The 11,769-nt window shown below is 44.2% G+C and overlaps 1 protein-coding gene and 1 non-coding gene across 2 annotated transcripts; one reads left to right on the plus strand and one right to left on the minus strand.

Moving 5' to 3' along the window:
- Positions 1-634: 634 nt before the first annotated feature.
- LOC115667614 (uncharacterized) lies at positions 635-3,159 on the minus strand. Its single transcript, XM_030589177.2, has 2 exons — positions 2,005-3,159; positions 635-1,452 (listed from the first exon to the last, which is right to left on the minus strand). The coding sequence occupies exons 1-2, from the start codon at positions 2,660-2,662 to the stop codon at positions 818-820; spliced, it is 1,293 nt and encodes a 430-aa protein (XP_030445037.1). The 5' UTR covers positions 2,663-3,159; the 3' UTR covers positions 635-817.
- Positions 3,160-7,499: 4,340 nt separating this feature from the next.
- On the plus strand, positions 7,500-7,572 carry TRNAA-AGC (transfer RNA alanine (anticodon AGC)). The gene has a single exon. It is a non-coding gene; the product is annotated as a tRNA-Ala (tRNA).
- Positions 7,573-11,769: the final 4,197 nt, after the last annotated feature.

The raw sequence follows: 11,769 nt of genomic DNA on the forward strand, positions 1-11,769 counted from the left end.
TTTAATCCGTCTTTGCTCGTTCGTGCATGAAATTCAAGCTGGTCGCTAACATTAATAAACCGTGAAATTCATCAATTTTTCAAAGCGCCGACAAGGTGATCGGCGGATTCATAGGGGTTCTGAATCAATTTCATATTGATTCTGTCAAAAACTCTCGATTTCTCCATGTGTCACGAGCGCCACCCATGTTCATCAATGGTGCTACATTCATACAACCGAAAGAAAATCTGAACTTTTTTTTATTCTAGGATAAACTCTTTAAGCTTCGAGTTGGAGGTCACACCCAATATTCATTCGAACTTTTCGTTTTGTTGTGTTTTGTTTTGGAGCAAATATTAAATGAGTTTCAGACCCTTCAATTCGATTCAGAAGAACGTGAGGCCAGTCCCATTCCTCTCTGAAAGGCCCCTTTCAGAGCTAATTTTTCATTTGTCACCTGTCATCTACCATCAACTCCCATCTCTGATAACTGTCAGATTCTGAATTTTCGCCATCTTGTCCGCATCTGAATTTCAAAAAGACATCAAACATAATGCTGTAATATTCAAATCTTTTTCAAGAACATAGGCACAGACTTACAACTGGCCATTCCATGGTTCTACCGAGAATGAAAAAGATTCAAAGAAAGGCCAGATTGCAGAAGAATTCGAGTAAAAATATATTCAAGAGGAGGATTTTGAAGCCAAAAAGAATAACATGCCAGAAACTTCACAAGCTCCATCAAAAGCCCCGGAACAAACAAAAGAATGCAACTCAAGAAATCGCTGATCCAAATTACTCATGATTTTTCATCTTCTTTTTCTTCACATCCTCCTCTTCAGGACTTGCAAATCACCACGAAACAAGGAAGCAGGGCTCTAGGATTGAGCAAGTAGAGCTCCTCGATGTGTGAATACAGACCCACTTTACCGGCTAACGAATCGAACCCAGTCTGACCGGCCATTTCTTGGATGTTCTCCAATGGCCTGTGAACCCTCCCTGCAATCACCCTGCACACTATCAAGGCCTTCCTCACAGTCGGGTCGTTCTCGACCGTGTCGATGCTCTCGAATGCTCTTCCACTCGTAGATGTCGTGAACACCCCGATCCCTCCCTTCGATTCCTTCTTCACCGAGAAGCCGTGCCGCACGACCCTGCACACGCGGCACCGGTCGGACGTGCACAGGCTTGACGAGCCGTCGAGCCCCAGCGGGCACGCCACAGTCGTGCCGTAGAAGCGGAGCAGCTCGTTCCCGTCGGCAAGGCACCGCGGGTGCTTCTTCGGGAGCTTGCCGGCCTTGATCTTGACCGTCTCGCGGTACTCCTCGAACCGAGCCAGGGTCTTCTGCATGTTGTGGACCTTGAGGACCCGCTCGATCCGGTTGCCGCCTTGGTTCTCCGATTTCAGCCACCCGGTTCGGCATATGATCTCCACGATCTTCCTGGATGAGTCCCCTTCCACTAGTTCAGTCACTGTTGAGCAATAAAACAATGTGGTGAGATGTATGTGATTGTTGTTCAAGCTTCGTCATGTTATTGATCAATGTGAGAAAGAACAGAGACAGTGAGGCTTTCAAATTCCGATAAATCGTAGCAGCTATAGTTCAACAGATGCTGGGAAAGTTGACCATTTAGTAGAGCCAACGAACTTTTTGATCCTCCAGCTCAGACATTGATGAAGCAAACGATAAAGAATCAGCAGGGAAGGAAAACAAAGAAAAAGGACCCTTTCTTTTTCCATCAATGAATGAATTGGTAATCGTCCTCAAAAGGGTAGAATTGCATGAGAAACTTGAAACTTTTTGCAAGAGCAGAGCAGCAACTACAAAGTCAGCCACGTTAAAGTTGATTCGCGAAAAGGTTCCGATGAAAATGAAGCAGATTCCGTCATTTTCACATGCAAAGGTGTCCTTTTTTTTCCCTGAAAGTAAAAAGAAGTTGCCTCCCGTATTTGCTTTTTCTCCGAATCAGAAAATCCACAAGGAATGGTTTTTCTTTCGAAAAAAAGTGAACTATTTCTCGTACCAGCATGCTTGGAGAGATGATGTGCCTCAGCAGCATCCCATTTGGTGAACTGCTCTCCACACTTGTGGCAAGTTATGGTGGACATCCCATTAGCGTCAGCACCCAGCGACACTCTACTGCTAGTACGGACGCCTCCGACGCCGCTGCCTCCTCTGCCACTGACGCCTCCAGACCCTTCTCGCTCGCTTAAGACAGAACCTCCCTTCCTCGGAGTTGTTCCGTTTGCTGAGGTTGTCCTAAACGAAGGATTGAAGTAATGCATAGGCGTCCCCGGCGTCAGAGTCCCCACAAAGGTCGACCCGCCACCGGCGTCGCCCCCTGCACCCCCGCCGGCGCCGGAATCTTGGAACCCGTTGCCGAAGCCGGTGATCTTGAGCTCGCATTTGGTGTTGCTGAGGATGACTTCGTGGGTTAGGGGGTTCAAGAACTCGCTGCTCCCGATGGATCTCGGGCTGCAGCTCGGCGGCTTCTCGGCCATGTGCCTCTTGCTTCCATGGATGACGTCCTTGAGGTTGGCGATGGACCTCGAGCAACCTGACCGGCCAGTCTTTTTGGTCAAGATCGTGGTCAGCTGCTTTCTTGTCTTTGGGTCGTGGACGTCGGATGGCTCTGATTTGCAGTGTAGTGACTTCTTGAGTGCAAACCACACTGTTGGCATCTCTCTCTCTCGCTCTCCTCTTTGCGGGCTTCTTCTTTTCCTTCTTCTCTTGCTCGTGCTCTATCTCAAGGCCGCAAAAGCTTCGTCTTCCTTCAGAGAGTATAGGCCTTTCCCTTTTCACTTCATGGGTTGCTCTGACTATCTATTTTTGGCAGCTACCGCTCAAGAAAGGAAGCTAGAGCTAGAGCTTCACCCACGAGCTTCATCATCCCAGGAGAGACTTCTCGGAATCCTCTCAGGTACCCAACAAGTGCTTGGAGATTCCACTTTGGTGAGCCATCTCCTGCTGAAGCGTTTCTTTTGAAGCTTTACTGCGGACCGGGCGACAGGACACATGGACTTGGGGACCAAAGTGGGAGTGTTTTTCAATTTCGAACCCGGAGAAAAGAAGAGGATAAAGAAAGGTGGGAGGAATACGGAAATCTGTGTAGCCTGTAGGGGAGAAGAAGATGACAAAGGGGAGCTTATAAGAGAGAGAGAGAGAGAAGCTGTCTTTAGTGTTGCCGATTAATGATGGTTTACTGAGGAAGGCCACCACAAGACACGACACAAAAAAACTCTCCCTGCCTTGTTGTCTACGAACCTTCGTTACTGTATCTTGTCGCCCGTTTATGATTTTTCTTCTTTTCCCATTTAACAAAACAAAAAACAAGAAACTTCACAGGGCACCTCTTAGATACAAGGGCATTCAAATTTTTCCACCGCTGCAGCCTGCACTGGAGTCCTTTTTTCTTTCTTAACATTACAGAACCCTTTGTTTACATTCATGAGCAGAATTACATTTGTCATTTTGCAGTCAGAATTCAATGTAAAATTAGGAAAGTCATAAATGGGTTCGGCCCAAATTCACCCATTTACATAACTTAGCTGTCCCATATCCAATCCAACCCAATCATTTGCCACCTCTAGTATTCATGATTATTCTTGTCTTCTGACAAGCTAGCTCCAAAAGTAGTTTGATCGAAACTGAAGTCAAAATATACAACAATTTACTAGAGCTGCAATTCTTACGATTCATTGCAAATCTAAACAAGAAGATCTTGATATTTATCAAATCAATCCTGGTGCCTTCTAGAGTTTTAGCTTCCATCCTAGACTTTTTGATGTCACTCTTTTGGAACATCCAATGGCCTAGGGAGTCTCGCTACTTTAATGTATATGTTTGGTCTAGAGATTATTTTCGATGTATGTCATGTAATTGTATTTTGTGGAACTTTTTAGGTGTTTAGAGTTAAAGAAAAATTCAAACTTTATCCGTCATGAGGCTTAAGTTAATTGTAAAAAGTAAAAGTTCATACAGATATATCTATATTCGTAACGAGATAATTGGGATATAAAATGTCGGGCGATTTTTTAAATGCGCTACAGAAATTCGTAGATGTGCTGTACACAATCTGGGAGTCGGATTCATAGGGTAATCATTTATGCTTGTCTCGTGAACTTTAGTGCTCATTTATTCGTCACTATCCGGGACATTCAAACTTTATAAAGAGGGTGCAGAGAATTACAAGTTAAGAAGGATGGTGAATGATAGCTCCTTGTTTCCTTTCCTTGAAGGGTTGGCGGAAAAAACAAAAGACCTTGGTCCAGACAAATGTGTCTAATCCTCCGGTCAAAGTGGCTACGACCTTGTCCCACAGACAGAGCATGCAGCTGGACTAAAATCCATTTCACCTGATAACTTTACTTTCATCGATGGCTCTCGAGTATATATCTACCTGCCTTTCACAAACTATCATGTATTTTACAGTGGAGTTGGAGAATGAAGGCATACCATGCTGATTGAGAGAGATAGAGAAAGAGAGAAAGAGGCCCTTTGATGATTCTACCTTTTCTTTTCCTCTTTTGATTGGTAAAAAATAGTTATATTGCCTCAAAACATACGCCTTGACAAAACCCTCTTGCGATTCTACCCAACAATGCCTAAAGATTCTAACTATGGGGGGACTTTCTAGCATATGAAGATCTCCCAAATGGGAGTTAGGAAGTCCCTATAACGAGACTAGCTATGCATGCGCTGTTCGCATTATTAGCTCCAACAAGTTCGAGAAAGGCACACAATGATACATGATTTGTCTTGTTTTCTCTCAACATTATTCAAGTGCTAAAGTATAAGTCAGTAATATTTTGCAATTTCGCCTTTCCTCGTCATTCAGGAAAAGGGACTAGGCATATTCGGCCTATGATAAGATGTCTAGCTAGACTCAAATACTCGAAAACGTCGTGGTGGCAAATTCACCATAATGCTCTACGGAAAAAGTGGGGAGACATTGAACACCGGCCAATTCACCATCTGTCCCAAAAGGGGATGATGTACTAGAAGATCTCATTGTCCCATAATCAGCACCCGGCAATTAGTGGGATTCGGAAAGGTGTCGATCCATGATGCATAATATAATCCTAAACCCAAGAAGTGGTTGGGAAAAGAAGAGCTCGTCATTGAGCTTCGGACCCCCCTTCCAGAAAGAAAGTTCACGATGCTTTGAAAATCTAAGGAAAAGGGTGTTGAAAAGGAGGATTTAGAAAGAAGGGCAAATCTTATTAGCTTTTTGCCAATGGAAAGTTGTGATTACTGATTACCCTTTTCATGCTGTGCCGTGCTTCTGCTTCACCTTTCAGTGAAAATGGCATAGAGAGAGAGAGAGAGAAAGAGGAAAAGGACAGTGCTCGAAAGCTATGTGCGTGCACATGCAAGTGATGGATACTACTTCTGTAGGCAAATGAAGTCGATAATTAATGCTTTTCCGATAATGTCAATGTGGACAGGTTTTTGGGTAGAGAAAGGGGGCATGGCTGCGAAAGCAGCCTGAGTGATGGGTCTCATTAGCATTTTACATAAATGTGCAGTCCACCCAATTACAACCCAGAATTGCGCACACCGTGTTTGTGGAAGTGAAGAAGTATGAATTTGGCTTGATTGTAATCCAAAAGCGTGTCCATACTCATCCATCTAATGTCGCGTTTGTCATGTACATATTCTAATCCCCGCAAGCCCGACCACGATACAGTTGGGTAAGTGATTTTAGATGAACCATGTATTTGGTGTAAGCATACGAAAATCAAAATATATAGACATTCATCGTACTTTTCTCAAGGTTTCAACTGTAGGATCCCATATGCCCTCTTGCTGCTCAATTGGTGGCCTCCACCTCGATGACCCCCCGGATGTTGGAACAAAAATAACATGTGGTAATGTAGTCCGAAATCTAATATCGGGCTGACCATGGTGGCTCAAAGGAATCGATCCATTGGAAATGTGGAATGAGTGAGCGACGCTACTCCGGACAAATTCTAGAAGACAAAGAGGATTATGCGGCGCCCAATTCAACTTGCAGCGAGGAACGACGAAGAGTCGAGGGAGCTTCTCGGCGACGTTACGATTGCGGATGGAAGAGCCATTCTCAACATCCCACGGCCTACTTTCGCCGTACCTGTAAAGGTCCTCACCGGAGGTGATGAAGATCGGTCGAATCTCGAAGTGTTGAGATCTTCTCTCTCCGAACACAAGCGTGTGCCCTGATCTTGATGATGTTCTGAGTCTGTTGCAACCAGCTTTCGACTTCTAGAGAGACCTGGTAATCGCTAATCGGGTACATATCTAGGTCAACAAGCTTTGATTTCTTGTTAATGGAACGATGTTGACGATCCAAGTTGACCAAAGGATCTCGGGCCGCATCAGCTTTAGGAGCAAGCCTAAAAGCCCGACTTCAGGAACCACGCCCGCCCAAGAACTCGGAGGAGCCGCTAGAGGGCTCGAATTGGAATGAACAAACAGTCACATTTTTTTGAAGAAATTGTGAGGCCAATGATGGGGGGGAAAGGAAACGCAACAAGCACAATCGCGTCCTTTGATCGAATACATGATGACAAGTGTAATTTCCACTTAAGTAATCAAAGTCTATGTGATCGGAATATGTGTACCGGTTTAACCCGGAGTTAATAGTCTCGATGAAAACTTCATGGGCTCGATGGAAATTCGGATTTATCGGTTTGATTTTTCGTTTTATTGATTCCCGGGGAGTCTGACATTAATATGCGTGGAATGAAAAAGAATACGGCTGTCGAGAGCTCACAGCCTCACACACGGTTGATCTAGTCTTGGTCGTTCGTATTCAGCTTTATATTCACGCCAAGAACTTCACCCGACGCACTCGTGTCTACAGCGAAGAGACGTATCGAGAACAGAAACAGAACGTTCACGCAGAAATCAGAGAAAATAGACGATGCACGAATTTACCCAGGTTCACCCTCGAATAGGGCCATGTCTTGCAAAGAGATTTCACTATATTTTCGGTTTACAGCCACTCAACTCGTTACAATGATCAGAAAAACGAGCAAAATATATATGTGCCCCAAACGGGCCAAAAACTTAAACCTATACGAAATCTCTTAATCTCGCACCATACGAGCCAGCCCAAACCCGTTGAGGTTTCGGGGGCGCTGCCCCGAGCCCCCGCCCGCTCACCGGCGAGCGGAACACCTGTGTCGGGGGCGCTGCCCCCGAACCCCGCATTCCGCACGTAGGGGTCACATGTCGTCGGATAACACTTCAGTTTCTCTAAGCTCACGTGGGCGTACCCGGTGTGAGAAACAATGGTCCCCGAAGTATTCGTCAACTCCAACATACAGATGGGCCTACAATATTCAATTCTAACCCTAGATTTTGAGGGTTCGAAAGAGTATCCATCCATAGACACGACCGTTTCGAGTCGATTCAAACCTCTTTCATTTTATCAGAAAGTTAACCGATTCGGTCAAGTGCGTTCGACATCTAGCGTGCAGCAAGAAGATCGGGGACTATCCTACTTCTTGTTGGACGGGCGGTCCAAAAGAACAAGGGGATGTAGCTCAGATGGTAGAGCGCTCGCTTAGCATGCGAGAGGTACGGGGATCGATACCCCGCATCTCCACTCCAACTCTTCTCCAGTTTTTTATTTGGAATCTCTCTTTTCCATTTTGGATCCAATTCACATGGGCCGCATCTAACCTCTACAGTCCCCCCCTCCTAAAGAAAAGCAAAATTATATATTATCATTACTTACATTGGATTCTCTCTGTGGCTGCCATGTGGAGTTCGCACCTTTGCGGTCAAGATACATTCCGCACGTGACCGATCCCGACAATTTACGATCTCCCCTTCTTGCTTGTTGAATCTCGATGGTTACGCCACCCAACCCATCATCATTCGACTTCGGATTCATGGAGTTCGAATCTTCATCGTCTTCCACCAAAAAAATAAAAAATAAATAAAGGAGAAGGATCTAATTTTTCGTTCGAACTCGTGCCCCTTGTCTTCGGGCGGTCAAGTTCTCGGAGCCAAAATATTGGATCGTTCATCGGATGAATGTTAAACTTATTGATGATTGAAGGAAATAACAAATTGTCGGCGTGACAATTGACCGAATTCCGATCTGGCCAAGCCCGAGAGAAGGAATCGGTCGCCCTCGGGTCCAAACGTATTTTCGGTTTGAGCATATCGCGAACCGGATTCAAGAGAGCCCATCGAGGCGCGACGATAACCCATGCGCACGATCCTCCTCTCGAGCCTCGACAAATCGGACAGGTAAAATTAGCTTGTCGTCGCGCAAAAAACGTACCAAAGATGCTCCATTTCCGCCGTAAAAAAGGAAAAAGAAAGATTAAAAAAAAAGGGACTTCAAAAAAAGGAAAGGCTACGAGGGCTTGCTTTAAACTCCCAACTGCGCTTGTTTTTTACTTGCGGAGTCCACGAAAAGGGATCCGGCAGCTGCACCAAATTCCCTCCCGTGACGCAAAGTTGGTTTTTAGAAATCGGAGGTCAACAACACTCAGTATCCTCCCTCGTCCGGCCTTTGATTTATCAGGATTCTGCCTCTCCTAATCTGCCATACGTGCATCTCTTTGGATGCACACAAGATGAACATGACAAATCACCGCCCGCAGCGGCTGCGTTGGTTCGCGCTCTTTGCCCCTCACGAAGGGTGGGGAGTTCGAATCCGGCGTAGTCGTTAGGGATTAGAAATCTTGTGCGGCAGTGGTGGTGGGTCACTGTATTAGCGTCGGCCGGGTTTACGTTCGCATTTGTTGGCTGTACGGCGGTTCCCGGATCATCAAAAAAAAAAAAAACATGACAAATTGCTCCCGAGAAGAGACAAGAACATATTTGCCTTCTGCTGACCACAGAAACGTACCTTCCACTTCGTGCAAAAAGCCTGCCTTTTGTTCGAAAGAGAAAAGACCTTTTCGGTTCATATGGTTTTTGAACCACCCCCCCAAAAAACAAAAAATTCATTTGGAAGCGTCAAGCATTGACTATGGAACCATTCCAAGGAGTGACAAGATTGCCTACGCATTGTGCGCGAAATAACCGGTCGCGTGACTCACGTCACCTCCGCATAAGGATATCATTCTTCGATAAAGAAAAAAAAAATTGTATAATTTAGATTTTTTTATTTTTTTAAGTATAACAGGTTGCGACAACGCAAACATTCGGGTTATGAATTGACGGCGTGACTTTCAGGTGCGCCTGAAAATCTCTATCCGGATCCTAGCTGTCGCATCTTGACATTGCTCGTCGTATCGTGGCGAGAGATTGTGGAGTCCTAGAAAATCGATCACTCGACTTAGTTCTCGCGTCTTTCCCGAATCCGAGAGAGCTGCCGACACCGATTTTGTACGATTTCTTCCACAGCTGGCTAAAAGAAGTTGACAAAGGCAGCCCCCAATGTATTGCCGATTTCCAATCGTCGTCATCGTCATCAGATTTACCACCACCGCCAATTGTTTGGTGGAAGTCACGCAATAGACATGGCGCTCTCTACTGGAGTCTACGCTCTCCTTGCATATGTCACGATCGAAGGAACCGAGCAACGACAGGATGCCTTGCGATTTAAACTCTAATGCATCATAGATTCATAGTTGATGGTGGTCCGTCAATGTTGTGAAGGTTACACCTACAAAAGTAAACAAAACCTGCTCCTTTTTTACGTCGATTCAACAACCGTATGCGCGAAGCTAAGGGTTTCTGATTTGGAAAAAGATGTTTGGTCTTTGCTCGGTTTAGGTAATGGGATCGTTTCACGCCATGTCGAGGGATAGAACATAGCCTCTTTTCTTTCTTTCTTTCTTATTGTTGTTGTCTCGTGCGATGAAACAATGACATATCGGAGTAATTTTGGCATGCCGTGTTATGCCATGTACCCTTTGATCCGGGCAATATCTTGGCGCTGAAAGGATCGCTTTCTTGTAATTTTATCACGCGTTGTCCCTGAAATCTCCCATCTTCTTTAAGTAAAGTTTGGAAGATAGTCTCGTCGGCTCGATTGAATTACCCGGGATCGTATAGACCATCAATTTGGTCGTGGCTAATTAAAGAGGGAAGGCTCAGGTGAAAAGCGGGACGAGAAAAGGACGTCCCAAGAATGCAGCCGAGCACCAATTGATGAATAGAAAAGGCAACAAACTCGTACCATTTCCTCTTTTGCTTTTCTAATTAAATGTTTCGGTGCTTATGGTTTACATTACAGAGAGAGAGAGAGAGAGAGAGGGAGGGAGCGGATCGGAATCTTTTTACCCCCGGGGGGTTATAAAGTGAAAAATTCTTAACTCCCTTTTGAAGCAACAGAAGCTTAACTAATTAATTTATTTATTTATTTATTCGAATCCGATTTAATGGCAATGTCTGGTGATGGGGAAGCTTCCCCTTTTGCGTGGAGCAAAAGAAAACACAGTAATTCACGGGGACAACAAAGGGACAAAATTATGTTGTGATTCAATTGCAAGTACTAGGCAGCCAAGAGAATTCCTGTTCTCGTTTATTATAATTTCTTATCAATTGATGAAAAGTGGTGAATGTATTAATTAAAAGGGATCGTGGAGTGTTTTTTTTTTGGGGGTTTGGTGCTCTATCTCCTTCGGATAAAGCTATGGGAATTCTATTCACACCATCCTGGAGCCCTGAGCTGAAGACTTGATTGGTGACTACCAAATTGTACGAGCACATACTTTCTGGCTCCCTTTTGTTGTAGGGTGCAACAAATGTGGGTAAATTGGGTGTGCGCATGATTTGGCACATGCTCTCACCAGCTTTCCAATCTTAGCTCTAATCATTCTATTTCCATATGTAGCCTTTTCTTTTTCTTTTTCTATGAAGTTTGGTGTTAGGAATCGACGAGAACCGTCTTTGTAATTTTGAGTGCTCCGTAGCTTTCATGAACACGTGTCTTCGATGTACGACCGTGCGGTTCGAACGGATACCATAATGCCTATTTCTCCATTTATACAGAGACATTCTCTACCGAGTGTCGATAGAAGTGTAACGAGAATCTTATATCTTGCCCCCTAAGGGACCAATCTCCCATTAACATGGATTTTTGCATGTCTATGTATACGTATATAACACATAACTGTAATCGTAAAAAGTACACGAATGTTGAAATCTTACCAAACAAACTCGTCTTACCGTAGATTTCAATTTTTTTACACGGTACAAGTGTAAACCCAACTGGGATCCTTTCACCATTTTGCAAGTCATGATAAAATAAGGACCTTTTAAAGCAACCAAAAAGAAAAAAAAACTTTTCAAGGACTTCAATTTCACGTACCGCGTGTAATTTCGTCGTTAATTATGCTTAATAAATGTTTTCAAGACACCCGTTTAAAATAACTCATCAACAATGTCACAAAAGTCCTTGCCAAGGATTTTTAATTCCTTTTTTCGTGTTTATTTAATATCCGATCGTACCTCTCATTTTTACTATCTTCGAATTTAATAACATTTGCAATTTTATTTTAGCAAGTAAAAAACAATTTGCCTTTGTCCGAACGAGTAGCATTACGAACCTTCAAGTCCACATATTTTTCACAAATGTCAATACTCTTTTTATTTATTCGGTTGGACAATTGTTAATTCCTCAAAGAAAACCTATTTTCTGATTTAAAATTTGAAGGCAAGATAAGTTTGATTGCTCTGAACGAGTGCTGCCAAACAAGAGACATAAAAGCGGAATTGTCCGAAAAGGACCTCACGAAGGAGGGACGGGCGCACGCCGGACCAAGGGCATTTAGGTAAATTCGGAGGCCCAACGACTCGCTACCATAAGACCGCCAGATCCCCCGATTTAAAAAAT

The sequence above is a fragment of the Syzygium oleosum genome, unplaced genomic scaffold, assembly GCF_021117445.2.
Source record: "Syzygium oleosum isolate NSW1041296 unplaced genomic scaffold, Sole_v2.1 Sole_v2.05, whole genome shotgun sequence".
NCBI lineage: Eukaryota > Viridiplantae > Streptophyta > Magnoliopsida > Myrtales > Myrtaceae > Syzygium > Syzygium oleosum.

Excerpts from the sequence above, each read along its gene's own strand:
- LOC115667614 (XM_030589177.2), bottom strand. The coding sequence starts at position 2,662 with ATGCCAACAGTGTGGTTTGCACTCAAGAAGTCACTACACTGCAAATCA. Across the intron at positions 1,453-2,004 it reads TCATCTCTCCAAGCATGCTG|TGACTGAACTAGTGGAAGGG; the intron begins GTACGAGAAATA and ends ATTGCTCAACAG.